This window comes from Bombina bombina, chromosome 1 (genome assembly GCF_027579735.1).
Source record: "Bombina bombina isolate aBomBom1 chromosome 1, aBomBom1.pri, whole genome shotgun sequence".
Taxonomy (NCBI): Eukaryota; Metazoa; Chordata; class Amphibia; order Anura; family Bombinatoridae; genus Bombina; species Bombina bombina.
The window spans coordinates 1294400477-1294426508 of record NC_069499.1 but is presented as its reverse complement, the minus strand read 5'-3'; the positions used below and the strand labels follow the sequence as shown (position 1 = coordinate 1294426508).

General features: G+C 39.6%; 1 protein-coding gene across 1 annotated transcript in view; it reads right to left on the bottom strand.

Annotated features, from left to right (window-relative positions):
* The window catches only part of ANKRD27 (ankyrin repeat domain 27), a 393642-nt gene that overhangs the window by 112406 nt on the left and 255204 nt on the right, over nt 1–26032 (bottom strand). The window contains exons 15-22 of the mRNA XM_053701675.1: nt 16719–16801; nt 15903–16018; nt 8099–8191; nt 5220–5417; nt 5029–5088; nt 4824–4934; nt 3870–3914; nt 2432–2551 (exon numbers count right to left, since the gene is read on the bottom strand). Coding sequence (XP_053557650.1) covers nt 2432–2551; nt 3870–3914; nt 4824–4934; nt 5029–5088; nt 5220–5417; nt 8099–8191; nt 15903–16018; nt 16719–16801 — 826 coding nt within the window. The remainder of the gene's footprint in view (nt 1–2431; nt 2552–3869; nt 3915–4823; nt 4935–5028; nt 5089–5219; nt 5418–8098; nt 8192–15902; nt 16019–16718; nt 16802–26032) is intronic.

Sequence of the window (26032 nt, the reverse complement as noted above, 5' to 3'; positions counted from 1 at the left end):
CAGATATGGGAGGATAAAAAGACCCAGAAACAGAAAGTCAATCCTCAGCAAAAACTCCCATGGCGAAGAAGAATAACATCCCCACAAACAATTCATGCTTAGGAATGCTAGCTATCACTAGATGCACAACGCAGGTGAGAGAGCAGGAGCTTTAACTGGTTTCAAAACTACAACCTACTGCTTCAGGAGCGAAGGAACTAACCACAACGCCACATATACCATGCAAAGTCAAGCTTAGGTAAACAGAAACATAAAAGCCAGGACCTGTTCGAACAAAATCGTTTGAAGAAACCACTGAGACGTTAAATCCCTGTTCAGGATCTGCATCTGGGAATCTTAAACAAGGAACCATAGCTTCCACAAACCAATTTCCCAGAGGAAAATCTTAAGACAAAGACCCAGACCCCTGGGGTAAAAGTCTGTCTGCCCAGAAAAAAAAGCAGAAGACATACAGAAAAGAGACCCAACGTCTGAAGGATCCGATTCATCCACAAGGATTTACTAGGACTTCCAAGGTGGTTGCCATAAACCACTGAGATGATGTAGCCCAACTAAAACCAAACAATTCAGACCGTACTCTGATGGATCAAATCTATCAATAAAACAGAGCCTCAACACTGAGATAGGAATAGGATATCTATCTGATTCCAACACACTCGATCTCTCGAGGAACAACACTGCACTCCAGCAGAATGAACTCTGAGACCAGAGAGAGCCAAAGACAAAACGTCTCTAGACAGGAGGACAAGGACTGTCTTTAGAGGCAAAGCTAATAGAACATTCATCTATATGCCAAACAAACCTCACTGTAATAACTTGTCGAGCCAAAGGAAAAACCGTAGAACCGTAGTGAGAGGAGCTGCAAAGAGACTCCATCCTGTGTAAAGTAATAGCATTCCTCTGAGCTGCTGATTTAGTGTATGCTGTCAGCTTCAGTCTGACCCTGTGAGAGAGCTGTGGAGCAGGATCCAGACACAGTAAATGGCTGGCAGACCCTGGAGTTTCCCTTCAGCCTGTGCAGCTGAATCCTGTTTAGTGATAAGGAGTATCCTCTCCCCTTGTCATACTGACAGGGCATTCTGTCCATCACAGACACTTATAAACAGCTCTTCCTGTGGATTGCAGCTTCCTATGAATTGTAACTGTTTAAATGCATCTGGATTACCTTAAAGGGCCCCAACATTTCTGTGCACCAACTGGTACCCATAAGCCATTAGGGTGAATCCTGACGGTGGGTTCGCCTGTGGTTTGGGAGGGTGCTGGGCCTGGTTAGAGAGAGTTGGTGTGTTAGTTAGCCACTGTATTACTTTCCTTACTTTTATTTGCCATAATCCTTTAATACATGTTCATAACTTTATTATGGTGTGTGTTGGAGTTATTTATTATGTTCCTGTCTGGGAAAACCATCCTTGCCCTGGATGCCCAGTCAGGTGGAGGCACTGCCACAGTCATGTACCCCAACTCCCAGGTAGTGGAGACTCAGGATCGGCCTGCAGAGCACATGGAGGTAGCTGGGGTAAAGATCCACAAGGGTAATTGTGGGCCTAGGACAAACCCTGTTACACCCCCATCGGGTCTTCCCAAGCTTACTGCACTTATATCAGTAATAGCTTTAAATAGAGGAGCAAAGTAAACTAACAGGCATGAAGAAGCTATAACCCAAAAGCTTCATAATACCTTTCACAATTATGCCTGTCCCCACTGAGGTATTTTCAGAGCAAAAGTGGCAAAAGTCCCCCGTTAGCCTTAAGCCCCCCTTCACTTAGACCACAAGCCATCGAGGGATAAGGGATTCAGGGACTTACCGATCTTGCAGCTTTCTCAGCAGCCCAAGGTCAGCCAGTAAATCTTCCTCCTGACATGGACCCAAGAGCTTCAACTGCAGGGCAGGCACCATTTCTCCAGTTTGACAGACTCAGACGACTTCGGAGAGGGACCTGGAGAGTAACCAATCCTGGTTTTCCAAAGAGGGGTTAGCATAATTGTTGGAAGGTAAGCAAGGACTACCTTGCCTTCTTCCAATAGCTAATAGCCACCATTACTCTTACTAAAGAGATTGACATGGACACAGCATTGCCTCAATCCTTGCTTGCAGGGAAAAGTACCCATTAAAAGGATTAAAATCTTCAGACACCTTCGCCATCCTTCCGTGATCAAGGCAAAGAGAATGACTGGGGGTTAAGTGATACTTAACAGCTCTGCTGGGGTGCTCTTTGCCTTCTCCTGCTGGCCAGGAGTGAATAGCTCACTAGTAATTGGAATGAATCGTGGACTCTCCATGCCATAGGAAATAAATTGTATTGGTTAAAGTGATAGTAAAGTCCCTACATATTTTTTTTAAATAAACTTGTCTATATCTTCTTAATATAATTTATTACAAGACATCTCTATAGCTGCAAAATGCCAACTAAGCCACTAAAGTAAACTAGACCTTCTGTGCTGGACCACACTTTCGACACTGGCACAATGGATGACAGAACTCCTTTACAATTGGAGAATCATCTGCTTCTTCTTCCAATTCATCATCCACCCATTCCAAGAGATAGCGAACCTAGAGGGCACAGAATTCAGATTACAAAATGTATAGAATATCTGAACAGCAGGACAACATTATGGCTGTAAATGAGACATATGAAGGCACACCTAGCCTGCACTATCATCTGCTTAAGAGCTTAAAGAGACAGTTTACCCAAAATCTTTCTCTTCTTGAATTGTTCCCAATTATCCATTTTACAAATTGGAGTGTATTAAATTGTTTACAAATAGCTTCTTAGCCTTTATATTGGCATTTGAAATAGCTGATTTAGCCCGTAGTATTTATAGCTATACTGAAAGTTTATATACCTAGGTATCGGCTATTGATAAACTATGTAAACACAGCCAGCAGAAGAAATTACACCCACACTGGGAGGTAGAAGAGATAAAATTCTAAAATGTTAATTTTCAATTGTTCTTTCTACGTATTGTACAGACAGAGATATAAGAAAGGGAAGCATTTAAGTGATAAGCTCACAAAATCTGATCTGTCCGCAAGCCAAGCCTACTTTGATGGGCTGTGGTTTCAAAGAGCAAATCTAGCTACATCACTAAAACTACTTTTTTTTTGCTTTTATGTTTGTAAAGGTATCTCTTATCTCACTGTCTTGCTGTGAATAGATAACATGTACCATTTGTTCATGTGTGCCATATAGATAGGTGTGCTCACTTCCGTAGAGTTACTTAAAGGGAGACTGAACCCAATTTTTTTCTTTCTTTCATGATTCAGATAGAGCATGACATTTTAAGCAACTTTCTAATTTACTCCTATTATCAATTTTTCTTCGTTCTCTTGCTATCTTTAAAAGCAGGAATGTAAATCTTAGCAGCCAGCCCATTTTAGGTTCAGCACCATGGATAGTGCTTGCTTATTGGAGGCTTACATTTACCCACCAATAAGCAAGCATAACCCAGGTTCTCAACCAAAAATGGGCCGGCTCCTATGCATCACATTCCTGCTTTTTAAATAAAGATAGCAAGAGAACAAAGAAAAATTGATAAAAGGAGTAAATTAGAAAGTTGCTTAAAATTGCATGCTCTATCTGAATCATGAAAGAAAAAAAATGGGTTTAGTGTCCCTTTAAGTCAGCACTGATTGGCTAAAATCTAAGTCTGGCAAAAAAGATCTGCGATAAGGAGGCAGTCTGCAGAAGCTTAGATACAAGGTAATCATAGAGGTAAAAAGTATATTAATATAACTGTGTTGGTTATGCAAAACTGGGGAATGGTAAATATAGGTATTATCTATCTATTTAAACAACAATACTTTTGGTGTTGACTGTCCCTTTAAGCAAACACCCACAGGTGAAAAAAATAAAAAAAAATCAACCTACCATTTCCAGATCCCCATCCGAAACAGCCCTTAAAAGTTTTTCCACCTATATAAGATAATAAGACATGATGTTGTGATACAGAATTTGATTTTTTTTTTTTTAAATCCACTCTAATTCAGGAATTAACTAATTTACATGGCCTATTAATATAATATAATCAGGGGATTTTTTTTTCTCTTTTGCTTGTCATTTTTTTTTACCTTTCATTAGGGGCATTATACTAAAAAAAAAAAAAAAAAGTGATAGAATATGATAGAATATGATGGAATATTATTTTTTTGCCTGAAAAATGTAAATTAAAATATGTTTTCAATTAATAGAACAGAATAAACGGTTTACTTCTCGCTTATTGTCACTGACTGATAAGTACTTCCTGGACATTTTCAAACAAGAAGAACAATACTATAGCGCTGTGGAATCTGTTGGCGCTCTACAAATAACCGATAATAATAATAACAATATAACAGTATGAATGGACATTCACAATTCAGTTTATATCAATAATCAAGCTGCAAGATTGAGGAGAGGCACTGCAGCAGGCAAGAATATTATAGCGGGGAAAAGACTGTAAGATGTACACCTGAAAAGGTAAATCCATGTGAATGAAAAGATGCAGCCTCAGGAAACCTCACCTATTGGAAAAGTATAAAAGAAGAACACAAACAAAAAAAGTGTTTTCACTCTAACACCAATCAAAGTGTAGTACAGCTTTATAGGAGCCTATACCTGAAGACTTATGGGAATGTTTTTACAGACTCCATGAAGAAGAGAGGTAGAATACTGAGGGGAAAAAAAGTCAATCATAAAAACTTGCCTTTCATAAGAAATCATAGAAAATAAAATTCTGAATCTCAAAGAGTGATATAAATATGCTTAAACTTACATAATTGTCCACAAAACATATGACCTAAGAATAGTGTATACCAACCAAACCATAATACATTCCCTTTTTACCTCTTTAAACTTGCTTTTCACATCATCTTTATGGTTTTCAGTGGACAATGAGGACTGACTGGACTGAGAAGAGTCCTTGTCATTAGAAAGTGGAGGAGATCTGTTTGGGGACTTAATATTGACAAGACAAAGGCAGGAATGTTATTTCTAATTATAAAAGATGCATTTATTTTCTAGCACTGAAAACCCCCCACCAGTTACTTACCTCTGATACACTCTGCTTCCGCACTGTTATAACATGGACATTTTCCATCAATGATAAAATCTAAGGAAATAAATTAACACGGTCTTTAACAGTATATTCTATATGATCCCTACAAAGAAGATACAACTCATGCAAAGGCAGGGAAGACAGAAGAGTAAAGAGAGAGAGCAGTACTCATTTAGACTGGTTACCTTGGAGTTTAATGCACAATGCAGTGGCGTCTCCTTCCTCCTGTTCTCTAAGTCAGTCCTGGCTCCATTCTGCAGAAGCACTTCTATAATCCCTTGGTAGCCCCAGCGGGCTGCTATGTGTAGGGCAGTGTCTCCCTTCTCGTTACCAGTATCCATTCTACAAGAGTGTACATCATAATAGACTAAAGCCTTCACACACTGGAAAAAATATAAAATAAAAAAATAATAATAATAAAAATAAATATAACAGACACTCGAAAAACCCTTCCCAATACATTTTGTTCGTCTCCACAAAACATTTTAAAACCTCTGTCAACCGAGTTTTTATGTTACCTGTAGACTGTAAGCTCTTTGGAGCAGGGCTCTTTTCCTCCTGTACTAGATCTGTTTAATCTGTTATATTTTTGAATCTTATCACAAATCTTTGTCATTGTATACCCCATTCTCTGTACCCAGCGCTTAGGAATTTCGCATTTACAAAGAAATTATAGTAATTATACTTACATGCAAATACACACATTTCACTTAAAAGGAGTTTTTTTTTCTATAAGCTGGCTATGTATTAGCAGCCTTGGAACTGCAGTTCATAATGAAAAAAGCAATAAAGCACAAGCTGATCAGATGGTTATATGATAGATCTGAGAATTAATGTGAAGAAACAAGACTATAAGACAAAACATTTTATAAAACCATAACATAATAATAATAATGTTTTAATCAGTTATTGGTATGCAGTCCTGCACTGGACCTAATGAAATCATGTTGATTATAATCAACAAAACCGTAATAGTAATCAACTACAGCACACAGACACATAGTCCTGCTAGAATTAACTTTAATAAAAATAACAAAATCACAAATTAATATATAACAAGCTTGTAGGTTCAGACCATATTGCCATATTGTATGTCTACAGTAAAATGGAAATATAGAAGTAAATCAATCAATCAATCAATGGAATTTCTGTAGCTTGGCTCAGCTCCCTTGTGTTTTTTCTTTAAGGTCAATGGACATAAATTCAATGCCCTACCATTGAAAGGTTGTAGAAGATCCTTGTCTCTTGCTGCAGTTTTTGTTGAGATACATTCAAGTGCAAAGCCAGTCCCCTCTGATCAGCGTATCAGAAAAAAAACAAGAGAAATAAATAAAAGTAATGATAGGCATAAAACGCTGATACCACCTTCAGCAACGCTGATACCACCTTCAGCAACGCTGATACCACCTTCAGCAAAAATAATCAAGGTTCAAAGAATATTTTTGCCTTGGAAAAACAAATTGTGTAATGAAAGGATAGCACCTTTACTTATCTTGCTGAAGTAAGAGTGAACTTGAGATACCATATGGATGACTCCAGCTATTGTACAAAAGGACCAATCCATCAAAGTTTCATATATCCAAAGTAAATCCTATGCATAGAAAATATCTTAAACTCGATAATAGGACAAGAATGTAGATATATTAGAAACTTTGAAAGTATTATTCTTCAAAAGGCATGACTCTTCAACCTTCTTCAAAAGGCATCACTCAGGCATCAAGAAGTTGTTATGGCAAACCTGTTGGGTGCTGCTGGAAAGGAATCTAGACTAGATATATCTGAGCAGGAACAGGATAGGGTGTATTGATGGATGTTTCTATAACAGTTCCTTCCATATGCTAGTACCACACATTCATGGAAAACCTATCCATGGAAGGATAATGGCTGTGAGGCAGGAACAAGTTCTAGTAAAGATTATAATCTTAAGCAAGAGCATTCCAGGTCAGCAAACATGAGATCAGAAGATAGGCTGTGACTAGACCAGTAACTTAATGTGATGAGACTGAATGAAGCAATATGTAAAGAAAGTCGGGAATGGACAAGGTCAGCAACTTGACAACTGAAATCAGGACTTTTCAATACTCCTAGTACAGAACATACAAGGTTAGCAACTTAAGAACTTAAGACTTGGTCACACCTACAGAAGACAAATTCACTCAGAAAACAGAATGCAAAGCAAATTTCCTATGGGAAATTTCTTGCGCTACATATGGATGGTGTATTTATTCTCCCTGTATCTTTAGCTATTTCACAAGCATTGTGCATGAAGGCACGAGGCAGAGAAAACATGTTAGTTTTGGTGGCAAATGTTTATTACTCTGGCAAGGAAGAAAGTACCACTGGAAGATGATATGAAGGACAAGTCTATGAGTTGAAAACCATCACCAAAAGATTTGAACCATTTATTGCATGGCCTGTAGATCTGGGTGAAAGAGCAGGCCTCACACCACTAGACATTGACAGAGAGAGATACGGATTGAGGTCTATCCTCAGAAGTGGGTCCCAGGGACATCTTGGCAAGTATGACAAGATTTTAATTACTTCTACCTTGTACAGTTAAATATATGAAAATGATAAATCTAAATATATTTATTCAAAAGGCCAGACAAGCAGGGAACTTAAAATTCTGCCTCTTACTCTGGATACTTAAGGATATTTTCAGGAGGAAGTACAAGCCTGGTGCTATGGGACTATATGTTAGAAATAAATATAATCTACTGATCTCTATTCCTGAAGTGTTTGATTGCAATCATAAACCTTTAGCTATTTTCTCCACTAAAATCTTACAATATAAGGCCACACAAAAAGCGGAATTAAAATTTATGTGAATACCAAATTGACTAATACAATTTCCAGAGAACATTCTGAGCTTCTTTCCTATTTTCCAGCGAATTCCCATTTAATGTAAGTCAGAAGGAATATCTCCATTGGAAGACACATGGGTAAGGGCTTCTATAAACAATGAATTATAAGAAGATGCATTTCAAATGTTACTATGAGTTAATATTTTGCAGTTTATTTTGGACCCGACTATAGAATTTTCCCATATCTGCCAAACACTTACATCTTCATGTCCGTACGTACAGGCTAAATGAAGTGGGGTGTTGCCATTATTGTCTTGTATGTCTGGACAGCTTTTATAGTGCAACAGGAGAAGCTGAAATAAAAAAAGGTATATTTTAAAGGTATTAAAGCACAGTAAAATATCACAGAGGTATATGGTGTATAAGTGATACATAAGACAACAAAAACATAATTTATGCTTACCTGATAAACGTGTCTGTGTATCCAGTCCACGGATCATCCATTACTTGTGGGATATTCTCCTTCCCAACAGGAAGTTGCAAGAGGATCACCCACAGCAGAGCTGCTATATAGCTCCTCCCCTCACTGCCATATCCAGTAATTCGACCGAAACAAGACTAGAAAGAAGAAACCATAGGGTGCAGTGGTGACTGTAGTTTAATTAAAATTTAGACCTGCCTTAAAAGGACAGGGCGGGCCGTGGACTGGATACACTACAAGAGAAATAAATTTATCAGGTAAGCATAAATTATGTTTTCTCTTGTTAAGTGTATCCAGTCCACGGATCATCCATTACTTGTGGGATACCAATGCCAAAGCTAAAGTACACGGATGATGGGAGGGACAAGGCAGGAACTTAAACGGAAGGAACCACTGCCTGTAGAACCTTTCTCCCAAAAACAGCCTCCGAAGAAGCAAAAGTGTCAAATTTGTAAAATTTTGAAAAGGTGTGAAGCGAAGACCAAGTCGCAGCCTTGCAAATCTGTTCAACAGAGGCCTCATTTTTAAAGGCCCAGGTGGAAGCCACAGCTCTAGTAGAATGAGCTGTAATCCTTTCAGGGGGCTGCTGTCCAGCAGTCTCATAGGCTAAGCGTATTATGCTCCGAAGCCAAAAGGAGAGAGAGGTTGTCGAAGCTTTTTGACCTCTCCTCTGTCCAGAGTAAACGACAAACAGGGCAGATGTTTGACGAAAATCTTTAGTAGCCTGTAAGTAAAACTTCAAGGCACGGACTAAGTCCAGATTATGCAAAAGACGTTCCTTCTTTGAAGAAGGATTAGGACACAATGATGGAACAACAATCTCTTGATTGATATTCCTGTTAGAAACCACCTTAGGTAAAAACCCAGGTTTGGTACGCAGAACTACCTTGTCTGAATGAAAAATCAGATAAGGAGAATCACAATGTAAGGCAGATAACTCAGAGACTCTTCGAGCCGAGGAAATAGCCATCAAAAACAGAACTTTCCAAGATAAAAGTTTAATATCAATGGAATGAAGGGGTTCAAACGGAACTCCCTGAAGAACTTTAAGAACCAAGTTTAAGCTCCACGGGAGAGCAACAGTTTTAAACACAGGCTTAATCCTAACCAAAGCCTGACAAAATGCCTGGACGTCTGGAACTTCTGCCAGACGCTTGTGCAAAAGAATAGACAGAGCAGAGATCTGTCCTTTTAAAGAATTAGCTGATAAGCCTTTGTCCAAAGCCTCTTGGAGAAAGGACAATATCCTAGGAATCCTAACCTTACTCCATGAGTAACTCTTGGATTCACACCAATAAAGATATTTACGCCATCTTATCTTATGGTAGATTTTCCTGGTGACAGGCTTCCGAGCCTGTATTAAGGTATCAATGACTGACTCTGAGAAGCCACGCCTTGATAGAATCAAGCGTTCAATCTCCATGCAGTCAGTCTCAGAGAAATTAGATTTGGATGATTGAAAGGACCTTGTATAAGAAGGTCCTGCCTCAGAGGCAGAGATGACATGTCCACTAGGTCTGCGAGACGCCATGAGATCCAGTTCTGGTTTGCCCCAACGATGGACCAGTTGAGCAAACCCCTTCCGGATGGAGTTCCCACTCCCCCGGATGAAAAGTCTGACGACTTAGAAAATCCGCCTCCCAGTTCTCTACGCCTGGGATGTGGATCGCTGACAGGTGGCAAGAGTGAGACTCTGCCCAGCGAATTATCTTTGAGACTTCTAACATCGCTAGGGACCTCGTGGTTCCCCCTTGATGGTTGATGTAAGCCACAGTCGTGATGTTGTCCGACTGAAATCTGATGAACCACAGTGTTGCTAACTGAGGCCAAGCTAGAAGAGCATTGAATATTGCTCTTAACTCCAGAATATTTATTGGGAGGAGTTTCTCCTCCTGAGTCCACGATCCCTGAGCCTTCAGGCAGTTCCAGACTGCGCCCCAACCTAGAAGGCTGGCATCTGTTGTTACAATCGTCCAATCTGGCCTGCGAAAGGTCACCCTTGGACAGATGGACCAGAGAAAGCCACCAGAGAAGAGAATCTCTGGTCTCTTGATCCAGATTTAGTAGAGGGGACAAATCTGAGTAATCCCCATTCCACTGACTTAGCATGCATAATTGCAGCGGTCTGAGATGCAGGCGCGCAAATGGCACTATGTCCATTGCCGCTACCATTAAGCCGATTACTTCCATGCACTGAGCCACTGACGGGCGTGGAATGGAATGAAGGACATGGCAAGCATTTAGAAGTTTTGATAACCTGGACTCCGTCAGGTAAATTTTCATCTCTACAGAATCTATAAGAGTCCCTAGGAAGGAGACTCTTGTGAGTGGTGATAGAGAACTCTTTTCCACGTTCACTTTCCACCCATGCGACCTCAGAAATGCCAGAACTATCTCTGTATGAGACTTGGCAATTTGAAAGCTTGACGCCTGTATCAGGATGTCGTCGAGATACGGAGCCACCGCTATGCCTCGCGGTCTTAGAACCACAAGAAGTGAGCCCAGAACCTTTGTAAAAATTCTCGGGGCAGTGGCCAACCCGAAGGGAAGAGCTACAAATTGGTAATGCCTGTCTAGAAAGGAAAACCTTAGGAACCGATGATTATCTTTGTGAATAGGTATGTGAAGGTAGGCATCATTTAAGTCCACTGTGGTCATGTACTGACCCGCTTGGATCATGGGTAGGATGGTCCGAATAGTTTCCATTTTGAATGATGGAACTCTGAGGAATTTGTTTAAGATCTTTAGATCCAAGATTGGTCTGAAGGTTCCCTCTTTCTTGGGAACCACAAACAGATTTGAATAAAATCCCTGTCCTTGTTCCGTCTGCGGAACTGGATGGATCACTCCCATTACTAGGAGGTCTTGCACACAGCTTAGGAATGCCTCTTTCTTTATCTGGTTTGCTGATAACCTTGAAAGATGAAATATCCCTTGTGGAGGAGAAGCTTTGAAGTCCAGAAGATATCCCTGAGATATGATCTCCAACGCCCAGGGATCCTGAACATCTCTTGCCCACGCCTGGGCGAAGAGAGAAAGTCTGCCCCCCACTAGATCCGTTTCCGGATAGGGGGCCGTTCCTTCATGCTGTCTTGGGGGCAGCAGCAGGCTTTCTGGCCTGCTTGCCCTTGTTCCAGGACTGGTTAGGTTTCCAGGCCTGTCTGGAATGAGCAACAGTTCCCTCTTGTTTTGAAGCGGAGGAAGTTGATGCTGCTCCTGCCTTGAAATTTCGAAAGGCACGAAAATTAGACTGTTTGGCCTTTGATTTGGCCCTGTCCTTGGGAAGGGTATGACCCTTGCCTCCAGTAATATCAGCAATAATTTCCTTCAAGCCAGGCCCGAATAAGGTCTGCCCCTTGAAAGGAATGTTGAGTAATTTAGACTTTGAAGTCACGTCAGCTGACCAGGATTTAAGCCATAGCGCCCTACGCGCCTGGATGGCGAATCCGGAATTCTTAGCCGTTAGTTTAGTCAAATGAACAATGGCATCAGAAACAAATGAGTTAGCTAGCTTAAGCTTTCTAAGCTTGTCAATAATTTCGTTCAATAGAGCTGTCTGGATGGCCTCTTCCAGGGCCTCAAACCAGAATGCCGCCGCAGCAGTGACAGGCGCAATGCATGCAAGGGGCTGTAAAATAAAACCTTGTTGAATAAACATTTTCTTAAGGTAACCCTCCAATTTTTTTATCCATTGGATCTGAAAAAGCACAACTGTCCTCAACCGGGATAGTGGTACGCTTTGCTAAAGTAGAAACTGCTCCCTCCACCTTAGGGACCGTCTGCCATAAGTCCCGTGTAGTGGCATCTATTGGAAACATTTTTCTAAATATAGGAGGTGGGGAAAAAGGGCACACCGGGTCTATCCCACTCCTTGCTAATAATTTCTGTAAGCCTTTTAGGTATAGGAAAAAAGTCAGTACACACCGGCACTGCATAGTATCTATCCAGCCTACACAATTTCTCTGGAATTGCAACTGTGTTACAGTCATTCAGAGCAGCTAATACCTCCCCAAGCAATACACAGAGGTTCTCAAGCTTAAATTTAAAATTAGAAATCTCTGAATCAGGTTTCCCCGAGTCAGAGATGTCACCCACAGACTGAAGCTCTCCGTCCTCATGTTCTGCATACTGTGACGCAGTATCAGACATGGCTCTAACAGCATTTGCGCGCTCTGTATCTCTCCTAACCCCAGAGCTATCGCGCTTGCCTCTTAATTCAGGCAATCTAGATAATACCTCTGACAGGGTATTATTCATGATTGCAGCCATGTCCTGCAAGGTAATCGCTATGGGCGTCCCTGATGTAATTGGCGCCATATTAGCGTGCGTCCCCTGAGCGGGAGGCGAAGGGTCTGACACGTGGGGAGAGTTAGTCGGCATAACTTCCCCCTCGACAGAACCCTCTGGTGATAATTCTTTTATAGATAAAGACTGATCTTTACTGTTTAAGGTGAAATCAATACATTTAGTACACATTCTCCTATGGGGCTCCACCATGGCTTTCAAACATAATGAACAAGTAGGTTCCTCTGTGTCAGACATGTTTAAACAGACTAGCAATGAGACTAGCAAGCTTGGAAAACACTTTAAAACAAGTTTACAAGCAATATAAAAAACGTTACTGCGCCTTTAAGAAACACAAATTTTCCAAAATTTTTAAATAACAGTGAAAAAATGCAGTTACACTAACGAAATTTTTACAGTGTATGTAATAAGTTAGCAGAGCATTGCACCCACTTGCAAATGGATGATTAACCCCTTAATACCAAAAACGGAATAACAAATGACAAAAACGTTTTTTAAACAGTCACAACTGCCACAGCTCTACTGTGGCTTTTTACCTCCCTCAATATGACTTTTGAAGCCTTTTGAGCCCTTCACAGAAGTCCTGGATCATGCAGGAAGAAGCTGGATGTCTGTGTCTGTAATTTTTGCTGTGCAAAAAAAGCCAACATAGGCCCCTCCCACTCATATTACAACAGTGGAAAGCCTCAGGGAACTATTTCTAGGCAAAATTCAAGCCAGCCATGTGGAAAAAACTAGGCCCCAATAAGTTTTATCACCAAACATATGTAAAAAACGATTAAACATGCCAGCAAACGTTTTAAAATACACTTTTATAAGAGTATGTATCTCTATTAATAAGCCTGATACCAGTAGCTATCACTGCATTTAAGGCTTTACTTACATTACTTCGGTATCAGCAGTATTTTCTAGCAAATTCCATCCCTAGAAAAATATTTTAACTGCACATACCTTATTACAGGAAAATCTGCACGCTATTCCCCCTCTGAAGTTACCTCACTCCTCAGAATATGTGAGAACAGCAAAGGATCTTAGTTACTTCTGCTAAGATCATAGAAAACGCAGGCAGATTCTTCTTCTAAATACTGCCTAAGATAAACAGTACACTCCGGTACCATTTAAAAATAACAAACTTTTGATTGAAGAAATAAACTAAGTATAAAACACCACAGTCCTCTTACGACCTCCATCTTAATTGAGAGTTGCAAGAGAATGACTGGATATGGCAGTGAGGGGAGGAGCTATATAGCAGCTCTGCTGTGGGTGATCCTCTTGCAACTTCCTGTTGGGAAGGAGAATATCCCACAAGTAATGGATGATCCGTGGACTGGATACACTTAACAAGAGAAAAATAGCTACAACATCACCACTTGAACATTTCCAATTCATAAACATTTGTACCTGCCCTTGTCACAGCTATCAGTTGCAATATCAGCTCTATTATAATTAAAGGGGCAGCATTTATCTCATAAACATTCACTTGCAAGCTCAATCCACTGTAAAAATGCATCCTTAATCAAATTATTCTGACATGAACCCCAATTTATTTCTTCCATTATTCAGCTGGCACATGCAGTTTAAAAAAACTTTCTAATTTACTTCTATTATCAACTTTTCCTCATTCTCTTGGTTTGTTTGTTTGAAAGCCATGAAGTAAGCTCAGGAGTGTGCACGTGTCTGGAGCACTATTTGACAGTAGTTTTGCAAGAATGTTATCCATTTGCAAGAGCACTAGAGGGCAGCACTATTCCCTGCCATGTAGTGCTCCAGACACCTACCTAGGTATCTCATGAACAAAGAATACCATGGGAACAAAGAAAATGTAATAAAAGTAAATTGGAACCTTTTTTTAAAATTGTCTGAATCACAAAAGACATTGATTGGGTTTAATATCCCTTTAATATTATGTTGTTGCTCACATCTCTTAATTACTCTACCCCCATAAAATCAATTATTCAGTGTCCAATTACAGATGTTATGCAAATTATTTTTTTAATGATCCGCCCATGCACACACAACACAAGTTCTTATAGTAACAATTTAAGTGATATGTACGCATGCATATTAGCCTAGATTCCCAGATCCTCAGGAGGTTGCCGAGGGTACTTGTTGTAAAGGCAAAATCGTGTTTGAAATGCTTCTATAGTTGTGTGATGTGCCCAATACATAATGTAAAACACATCCAATGCCAACCACTAGCAATTTTTATTAATTACAATTATTACCTCAAGAGTACACGTAAATGTTTGTCATTGTAAAATATTCACATCTTTTTTATTTTGGTAAATGAGTCTCATTAAATAGAATGAAAGGTGTCTCCCATGACTAGCTGTGGGTGTCCTGGCACATTCTAGGGGCCGTGTTTGTCATCTTACACATACACCTTAGCACGTGGAGTTTAAAAAGACACTAGGAACCTTGTAAAAGTACATAGTCTCCTTTTCGTGTCTCTCTTTTTAAAAGATAATGAGTTGTGTTGTTTTTATTTTTTATTTTTAATGTCTCTTTAATTGTTTTTAGTTAGAGTAGATGGTTTTATTTAGGAAGGTTTTTGTTTATTCTCAAAGTTTTTGAAGGAGTTTTTGTGATGTCTGTATTCTTACAGTGGATTGAGCTGGCAAGTGAATGTTTATGCAATAAATGCTGCCCCTTTAATTATAATAGAGCTAATATTGCAACTCATAGCTGTGACAAGGGCAGGTACAAATGTTTATGAATTGAAAATGTTCAAGTGGTAATTTTGTAGCCCTACAAGACATTAGTTTCATCATTGTGGATAACCTAAGTTATAATATAGCAGCCACACCTATAGAATGTATAGGTAGTAATTTCCATAAAACTTTATACTGGGAGCAGCCTCTTTTAGCCCAATTGTGCTTGTACAAATCAATAAGTTAGTCAAATTTACCTCATTATTCTTTACTTAGTTTATTTTACCCACACAGTTTTTGCTGTGCTAAATGATGCAGATACACAATATTATGGGCCTATAATGAGTGTAATATTTTTATCCATATTCCAGTTGTAAAGCAAAACTGAAGAACAAAATAACAGGGTATATCTTGTATTCTTCAGGTTACAGGTCTTAATTCATCAGGCAAAAAGCACTATATACAGGGTAGGTCTACCTATGCAATTAAGTGGTAACATTTAGTGAGGGTGTAGTTAAAAGATGGTAAAAGATCAGTGAAAAGACGGGGACGCTGAATACATATATGATCAGATTTAGGCATATACTCTTGGTATCATTACTTTCTGCCTCTATGAAAACATCTTACTGTTATTGTCTGGTAGCCTTTTTGGCATGAAAGATGAAGTGGTGTTGATCCATGGTAATCAGTAGCATTCACTGCAGCCCCTTTGGATACCAATAGATCAATAAACTGAGCTTGCCCTAGAACAAAACAAAGAAGATGCAATAAAAGTCTTAACAAAACACAAATAATGTGAACATTTTAAAGGGACACTCAAGTCAAAATTAAACTTTCATGATTCAGATAGAGCATGCAATTTTAAACAACTTTCCAATTTACTTTTATTAACAATATGTGCAGTCTTTTCATATTTACACTTTTTGAGTCACCAGCTCCTACTGAGCATGTGCAAAAATTCTCAGTATATCTGTATAGGCATTTGTGATTGGCTGATGACTGTCACATGATACAGGAGGAGTGGAAAGAAACATAACTTTGAAATTTGTCAGAAAAAAATAAATCTATTACTTATTTGAAGTTCAGACGAAGTGCTATTGCATTGTCTTTTTATTGTGCATTTGTTGATCATGCAAATCTACTGTATTTACTGGTTAGAGAAGAACCTATTTCCATCAAGTTTGCAGATAAGAGATAGAAAAGGACTGATTATTATTTTAGTAACAATAAACTGAACTGGGGACACCGTAAAATAATGATTTCATTTTATTATGCAAGTTTAAAACAGCAAGGATACTGCTAAATTGTTTTTGCTTTTTTAATATATCCTTTTTCTACAAGTCAAGATGTGGACACCAAGACATCAACAGAAGTGTAGAATACAAACACAATACCAATAAAGTAACCAAAAAAATGTAGAAAATGTTTATGTATTTGTCTTACCACAAATAGCAGCGATATGAAGTGGTGTATAACCCCGGTCATCTCTCGAAAATGGAGTGACAATTGAACTATCATTAAGCCTCCTTTAAAAAAAAAATAAAAAAAATATATATATATTATAGTTGCTTAATTCAGATAGAGCATGTTTTAAGACACTTAAATTCCCTTCTAAAGAATATGCAAATATCCTACACTAGTGGGAGCTAGCTGCTGATTGGTGCCTGCACACATTTGTCTCTTGTGATTGGCTAACTCAATGTGTTCAGCTAGCTGCCAATGTTTCTTTTGCAAAGGATAACAAGAGAATGAAGCACATTTGTTGAAAGAAGTAAATTGGAAAGTTGATTAAACTTCTATGTTCTATCCGAATCAAGAAATAACATTTTTGGGTTTCCTGTCCCTTTAATACCCTAGCTAAAACTCACCAGATGAAACCATTCACCCTCTATGAGGAATGGAGAGAATTTTAACTAAAGGTGTCTAGCTCCTTTGTAATAAATACCCATTTTAGGGTGGATAATTAGGGATGGGATGTTTGTGAGTATTAGCTAGAATATGAGTCAAGATATATAGATTTCTGAAATTGTGGATTTAAAAGAATATTAAATAGTTCACCTTTAGTTAATAAAAAAGTAAACCTAAAAAGAAACATGAAAAAAACAGCAAACAATGTACTTGTTTTCTTTGCAAAGTCAGCACTTAGAAATTCTCAGTGTAGCCACTACTCTTGGGGAGATAAGAGAGCTGACATGTTGGTTGCATTCTGCCTTATCTGAGGCATGGGCAAATCTGACTCCCTGTTTATCTAGTACTCACTTAATAGTAAATCAGCTGTTATTCTAGAAGTGTTATGACATCAAACTAGATTACCCTTCCTGTAGAGGCTCTAGCCTCCTTATAAGGCTGTGACAGGAGGTAATGGACACTGTACAAATAAAGTTTAAAAAAATACAAATAAAAAGGTTCAAAATGATGAATAATAAATATTGCAATGGTTTCTATTAAAGTGATGGTAAATCCGAGCGTTTATCAAACGCTAGGATTTATCATCACTAAAAACATAATTTATGCTTACCTGATAAATTTCTTTCTTTCCGGATATGGTGAGTCCACGACATCATCAATTACTAGTGGGAATATCTCTCCTGTCCAGCAGGAGGCGGCAAAGAGAACCACAGCAAAGCTGTTAAATACCACTCCCCTTCCCATAATCCCCAGTCATTCGACCGAAGGGAAATGGAAAAAGGAATAATACAAAGGTGTAGAGGTGCCTGAGGTTTAGTAAAAAATAACTGTCTTAAATAAAAGGGTGGGATCGTGGACTCACCATATCCGGAAATAAATACATTAATCAGGTAAGCATAAATTATGTTTTCTTTCCTAAGTTATGGCGAGTCCACAACGTCATCAATTACTAGTGGGAACCAAAACCCAAGCTAGAGGACACAGATGACTAGGGAGGGAAAAAGACAGGTGAACCTAAACAGAAGGCACCACCGATTGAAGAACCTTCCTCCCAAAAGAAGCCTCAGCTGAGGCAAAAGTATCCAATTTATAAAATTTTGAAAAAGTGTGTAGAGAGGACCATGTTGCAGCCTTGCAAATCTGTTCCACAGAAGCTTCATTTTTAAAAACCCAAGAAGACGAGACAGCCCTAGTGGAATAAGCTGTAACTCTCTCAGGAGGCTGCTGTCCAGCAGTCTCATAAGCAGAATGAATCATACTTCTCAACCAAAAGGAAGGAGAAGTAGCAGTAGCCTTCTGACCCTTACGCTTTCCAGAGAAACAAACAAAAAGGGCAAAAGACTGGCGAAAATCCTTTAGTTGCCTGTAAGTAGAATGTTAAAGCATGCACTACATACAAGTTGTGCAACAGACGCTCCTTATGAGAAGAAAGATTGGGACAGAGAGAAGGAACAACAATATCCTGATTAATATTCCTAACCGAAACCACCATAGGAAGAAAACCCAACCTATTACGTAGGACCACCTTATCCTCATGAAAGATAAGGTAAGTAAAATCATACTGCAAGTTCCGAAAATCTCCTCGCAGAAGAAATAGCAACAAGACACAAAACCTTCCAAGATAACAATTTAATATCTATGGAATGCATTGGCTCAAACGGAGCCTGCTGCAAAACCAAACCTTAAGAACAAGGTTAAGACTCCAAGGAGGAGTAACCGACTTAAACACAGGGTTGATTCTGACCAAGGCCTGACAAAAAGATTGAACATCTGGCACGACTGCCAAACGCTTATGTAACAGAATAGATAAAGCAGAAATCTGACCTTGCAGAGTACTGACTGACAACCCCTTCTCCAAAGCTTCCTGGAGAAAAGACAACATTCTAGGAATCCTAACCCTACTCAAAGAGTAGCCCTTAGATTCACACCAATTAAGGTATTTATGCTATACCTTGTGGTAAATTTTCCGAGTAACAGGCTTGCAAGCTTGAATCATGGTCTCAATGACCAATTCAGAAAAACCACGTATAGACCAAACTAAGCGCTCAATCTCCAAGCAGTCAGTTTCAGAGAAATGAGATTTGGATGGAAGAAAGGGCCCTGAGTTAGAAGGTTTTTTCCTCAGAGGCAGCCTCCAAGGAGGAAGAGATGACGTTTACTAGGTCTGCATACCAGATCCTGCGAGGCCATTAGAATTACCAACACTCTCTCCTGTTTGATACGAGCAATGACTCGTGGAAGAAGAGCAAACGGAGGAAACAGATAAACTAGACCGAACCACCAAGGCACCACCAGAACATCTATCAGAGCTGCCTGTGGTTCTCTTGACCTTGAACCGTACCTTGGAAGCTTGGCGTTCTGCCAAGACGCCATCAGATGAAACTCCGGCACCCCCCCCACTTGAGGGTTAACCTGGAGAACACCTCTGGATGGAGAGCCCACACTCCGGGATGAAATGTCTGTCTGCTCAAAAAATCCGCTTCCCAATTGTCCACTCCTGAAATGTGGATTGCAGATTGCAGACAACAATTGTGAACTTCTGCCCACTGAAAAATGTGAGCCACGTCCCTCATGGCTAAGGAACTCTGAGTTCCTCCCTGGTGGTTGATGTATGCCACAGAAGTTATATTGTCAGACTGAAATCTGATAAAATCGGGCTAAAGCCAACTGAGGCCAAGTTATCAAGAGAATTGTAAATCACTGTCAACTCCAGGATGTTTATGGGGAGAGCAGACTCCTCCCGAGTCCATAATCCCTTCGCCTTTAACACGTCCCAGACTGCTCCCCAGCCTAGAAGGTTGGCATCTGTGGTCACGATCACCCAAGAAGGTCTCCAGAAGCATGTGTCCTGAGAAAACCACCACGGAAGAGAGTCTTTTGTTAACACGTCTAGATCTATCCTATGGGACAGATCCAAATGGTTTCCATTCCATTGTTTGAGCATGCATAGTTGCAGAGCTCTCAAATGGAATCAAGAAAAGGGAATGATGTCCATGGAAGCAACCATCAAATCAATTACTTTCATACATTGGGCTACAGATGGCCGAACAGTAGACTGAAGAGAGAAGCAAGCAGAGAGAATTTTGGATTTCCTGACACTTGTCAGAAAAATCTTGATAGATAGGGAATCTATTATAGTCCCTAAGAACACAACCCTTGTAGCTAGAACAAGGGAACTCTTTCCCAGATTCACTTTCCATCCGTTGGAACGTAGAAAAGATAACAAGATCTCTGTATGGGAGCTTGCTAGTTGAAAAGATGGTGCCTGAACCAGAATATTGTCTAAGTAAAGTGCCACTGCAATTCCCCGACCGAGACCTGATCACTGCCATAAGAGCCCCCAGAACCTTTGAGAAAATCCTGAGAGCTGTGGCAAGGCCAAGCGGAAGAGCCACAAACTGAAAGTGTTTGTCTAGAAAAGCGAATCTCAGAAATTTGTGATGATCCCTGTGAATAGGAACATGAAGATAAGCGTCCTTCAGGTCTATGGTAGTCATGAACTGACCTTGCTGAACCAAAGGAAGAATGGACCGAATGGTCTCCATTTTGAAGGACGGTACCCTGAGAAACCTGTTGAGACCCTTTAGGTCTAAAATGAGACAAAAAGTTCCTTCTTTCTTGGGAACTACAAACAGATTTGAATAGAATCCTAGACCCTGTTCCTTTACTGGAACTGGAACAATCACTCCCAGAGAAAAAAGATCCTGAATGCAGTTCAAGAATGCCTCTCTTTTTACATGATTTGCAGACAACCTTGAGAGGTGAAACCTGCCCCTGGGAGGGAGAAAATTGAATTCTATCTTGTAACCCTGAGAAACAATGCCCACAGGCCAAGGATCTGTGACATCTCGTAACCACTCCCTATAAAACAGGGAAAGTCTGCCCCCCACTTGATCCGACTCCGCACAGAGGGCCGACCTATTATGCTGACTTAGACTCAGCTGAGGGTTTCTTAGATTGCTTCCCCTTGCTCCAGGACTGACTGGGTCTCCAAGAGGACTTGGTTTGTTCCTGTTTGGGAGCAGAGGAGGAAGGCTTTTGACCTTTGAAATTACGAAAGGAACGAAAATTACTTTGACGTCCCTTAAATCTAATCTTCTTGTCTTGTGGTAGAAAAGATCCTTTTCCACCCATAAAATCAGAAATTATTTCTGCCAGTCCAGGCCCAAACAAAGTCTTACCCTTGTAAGGAAGCACTAAAAGCATAAACTTGGAGGAAACATCAGCTGACCAAGACTTAATCCACAAAGCCCTGCAAGCCAAGACAGAGAAACCAGACAGCTTGGTCCCCAATGTAATAACTTGCATATTAGCATCCGAAATAAAAGAATTGGCTAGCCTAAGAGCTTTAATCCTATCCTGAATTTCCTCCAAGGAAATCTCCTCTAAAAATGATTCAGATAAAGCATTGCACCAATAAGATGCTGCACATGTCACTGTGGCAATAAAAACTGCAGGTTGCCATTGAAGATGCACATACATCTTCTTCAAATATACCTCCAGCTTCTTATCCATCGGATCCTTAAAATAGCAACTATCTTCTATAGGGATCGTAGTTCTCTTAGCCAGAGAAGAAATAGTCCCTTCTACTTTAGGCACCATGTGCCAAGAATCCTTAATGGATTCAGCAATAGGAAACATCTTCTTAAAAACTGAAGACGGGGATAACGGAATCCCTGGTTTTTCCCCTTCCTGTGCAATAATCTCCATCACACGATCTGGAACAGAAAAGCCTTTCGTAGAGGAAGAGACATCATAGAATCTATTAAACTTACTAGATTTCTTAGAGTTACCTACAACAAGAGAATTAGAATCATCCTAAGTAGCCAAAACCTCCTTTAATAAAACATGAAGGTGTTCAAGTTTAAACCTAAAGCTTACTTCTTCTACCTCAGACAAAAGACTAACACTGTCAGAATCAGAGATTTCACCTTCAGAAGGAACTGAGGTAACATCCTCCGTAGAATTATAAGGAAGATCAACCTGTATAGAAGCTGAAGCATGTACTTTATAATCTATTAAGTGTTAGAAGATATCAGTGCAGTGAAATCTGCAGGCAAATTATACCCTACCAGGAGGTTGAGAGGAACCGCAGGGCAATGCATGTGACGCCATAGAGGCTTGGGACGTTTGAGGAGAAGGCTGCGACATTGCCTGAACAGCATCATCCTGAGAGACATTAGGCTCATAAAGGCAATAATTTTTCTTTACATTGTAGCGTTCTAGCTAAACATACACTGAGACAGACTGCAGCAACAACACAGAGACTACGATCCGTTCCATATAACTAAAACACAAGGATCACATGACCAGCACATCCGGAAAAGCGCAGACAAGGAAAAAGGCGCACAATTTGATAAAGACAACAACTGTTACTACACAAACAAACATTTGCCAAAAATTTAAAAGTTTAGCAGCACCCGGTCCTAACTTGTAAATCCCAAATCACATAGTGCCTGCATACTGCCTATCAAATCCTATTTAAATGATTACTAAATCACATAAATAAAACTGCAGCAAATAAACAACGAATCTTTAAAAAAGTGCAAAGTCTCCAATACCTAGAAGACAAAAAAGCACTTACCTGCAGTCTAGTTGTCTGGCAGGAAGACAGCTCACAAGGCGTGAAAGGACACAAACTCCTTACAGGGGACCTGTGCAAAAAAGAAAGAACAGAGTAACCAACTCTGGCTTTCTACACTTAGGGCAGCAATATGTTAGGAAACTGTCGGCCAGATTACGAATTTTGCGTTATGAGCGGCTCGGTAATAACTGGCAAGTTATTTCCACCGCTCACCTTTAATAACGCTGCTATTACATGTTTGCAAAATCCCGGCATTAGCAGGCAATAGGGCAGCGTTGAGCTCCATACCGCACACAAATACCAGCGCTGCTTTGAGTTGGTTTTAAGTGCTCGTGCACGATTTCCCCATGGACATTAATGGGGAGAGCCATCTAAAAAAAAGCCTAACACCTGCAATAAAGGAGCGTAAAGCTCCGTAACGCAGCCCCATTGATTCCTATGGGGAAAGAAAATTTATGTTTACACCTAACACTCTAACATAAACCCCAAGTCTAAACACCCCTAATCTGCCGCCGCCACTATACTAAAGTTATTAACCCCTAAACCTCTGGCCTCCCACATCACTAACACTAAATAAATATATTAACCCCTAAACCTAAGTCTAGCCCTAACACCCCTAACTTTAATATAATTAAAATAAATCTAAATAAAAATAACTATCATTAACTAAATAATTCCTATTCAAAACTAAATACTTACCTATACTTTGTATTTATTTTAACTAGGTAGACTAGTTAGTAAATAGTTATTAACTACTTACTAGCAACCTAGTTAAAATAAATACAAACTTACCTGTGAAATAAAACCTAAGCTACCTTACACTAAAACCTAACATTACACTAAAATTAAATAAATTGCATTAAATACAATTAACTAAATTACAAAAAAAAACACTAAATTTCACAAAATAAAAGAAATTATCAAATATTTAAACTAATTACACCTAATCTAATAGCCCTATCAAAATAAAAAAAAGCCCCCCCAAAATAGAAAACCCTAGCCTACACTAAACTGCCAATAGCCCTTAAAAGGGCCTTTTGCGGGGCATTGCCCCAAAGAAATCAGCTCTTTTACCTGTAAAAAAAAATACAAACAACCCCCAACAGTAAAACCCACCACCCACACAACAAAACCCCCCAAATAAAATCCTATCTAAATAAACCTAAGCTCCCCATTGCCCTGAAAAGGGCATTTGGATGGGCATTGCCCTTAAGGGGCATTTAGCTCTTTTTCTGTGCCCAAACCCTAATATAAAAATAAAACCCACCCAATAAACCCTTAATAAAACCTAACACTAACCCCCAAAGATCCACTTACAGTTTTTGAAGACCGGACATCCATCCTCATCAAGCCGGGAGAAGTCTTCATCCAAGCGGCAAGAAGTCCTCAACGAAGCTGGGAGAAGTCTTTATCCAAGCGGCAAGAAGTCTTCATCAAGACGGCATCTTCTATCTTCATACTTCCGACGTGGAGCGGCTCCATCTTCAAGACATCCGACGCGGAGCATCCTCTTCTTTCGATTCCTCTTCTTTCGATTCCTCTTGAAGAATGAAGGTTCCTTTAAATGACGTCATCCAGGATGGCGTCCCTTGAATTCCGATTGGCTGATAGAATTCTATCAGCCAATCGGAATTAAAGGGTAAAAAATCCTATTGGCTGATGCAATCAGCCAATAGGATTGAGCTTCAATCCTATTGGGTGATGCAATCAGCCAATAGGATTGAGCTTGCATTCTATTGGCTGATTGGAACAGCCAATAGAATGCAAGCTCAATCCTATTGGCCGATTGCATCAGCCAATAGGATTTTTTACCCTTTAATTCCGATTGGCTGATAGAATTCTATCAGCCAATCGGAAATTCAAGGGACGCAATCTTGGATGACGTCATTTAAAAGAACCTTCATTCTTCAAGAGGAATCGAAAGAAGAGGATGCTCCGCACTGGATGTCTTGAAGATGGAGCCGCTCCACGTCGGAAGGATGAAGATAGAAGATGCCGTCTGAAGACTTCTGCCCGCCTGGCTTTGTTGAGGGTGGATGTCCGGTCTTCAAAAACTGTAAGTGGATATTCGGGGGTTAGCGTTTTTTTTTTTTTAAGGGTTTATTGGGTGGGTTTAATTTTTGGATTAGGGACTTTGGGCAATGTAAAATAGCTAAATTCCCTTTTAAGGGCAATACCCATCCAAATGCCCTTTTCAGGGCAATGGGGAGCTTAGGTTTTTTAGGTAGTTTTTTTGGGGGGGTTGGTTGTGTGGGTGGGTGGTTGGTTTTACAGTTGGGTAGTTGTTTGTATTTTTTTATTACAGGTAAAAGAGCTGATTTCTTTGGGGCAATGCCCCACAAAAGGCCCTTTTAAGGGCCATTGGCAGTTTATTGTAGGCTAGGATTTTTTTTTATTGGGGAGGGGGGGGGGCTTTTTTATTTTGATTGGGCTATTAGATTAGGTGTAATTAGTTTAAATATTTGATCATTTCTTTTTTATTTTGTGTAATTTAGTGTTTATTATTTTCTGTAATTTAGATAAATGTATTTTGTTAATTTAATTTATTTAATTTTAGTGTAAGACAGGTTAGGTTTTATTTTACAGGTAATTATTTATTTTAACTTGGTAGCTAGTAAATAGTTATTAACTATTTACTAATTATTCTACCTAGTTAAAATTAATACAAACTTACCTGTAAAATAAAAATAAAAACTAAGATAACTACAATGTAACTATTAGTTATATTGTAGCTAGTTTAGGGTTTATTTTACAGGTAAGCATTTAGTCTTAAATAGGAATTATCTAGTTATTTAGTATTTAGGGGTTAATATGTTTATTATAGTGGTGGCGATGACCGGAGCGGCAGATTAGGGGTTAATAATTTTATTTTAGTGTTTGCGATGCGGGAGGAGCTCGGTTTAGGGGTTAATAGGTAGTTTATGGGTGTTAGTGTACTTTGTAACACTTTAGTTATGAGTTTTATGATACAGCTTTGTAACGTAAAACTCATAACTACTGACTTTCAGGTGGCGGTACAGATCTTGTAGTTATGGGCTGTACAGCTCACTTTTTGGCTGGACAGGCAAACTCGTAATAACGGCGCTGTGGAAGTACCATTGAAAAAGGACTTTTTAAAAAGTGCGGTAGTTGCGTTGCGTGATGGCCAAAAAAGTGTGCGGTACAGTTGTACCTACAAGACTCGTAATAGCAGCGGTAGTGAAAAAGCAGCGTTATGAGGCTTTTTCACTCATAATGCAAAACTCGTAATCTAGCCGAAAGTAAG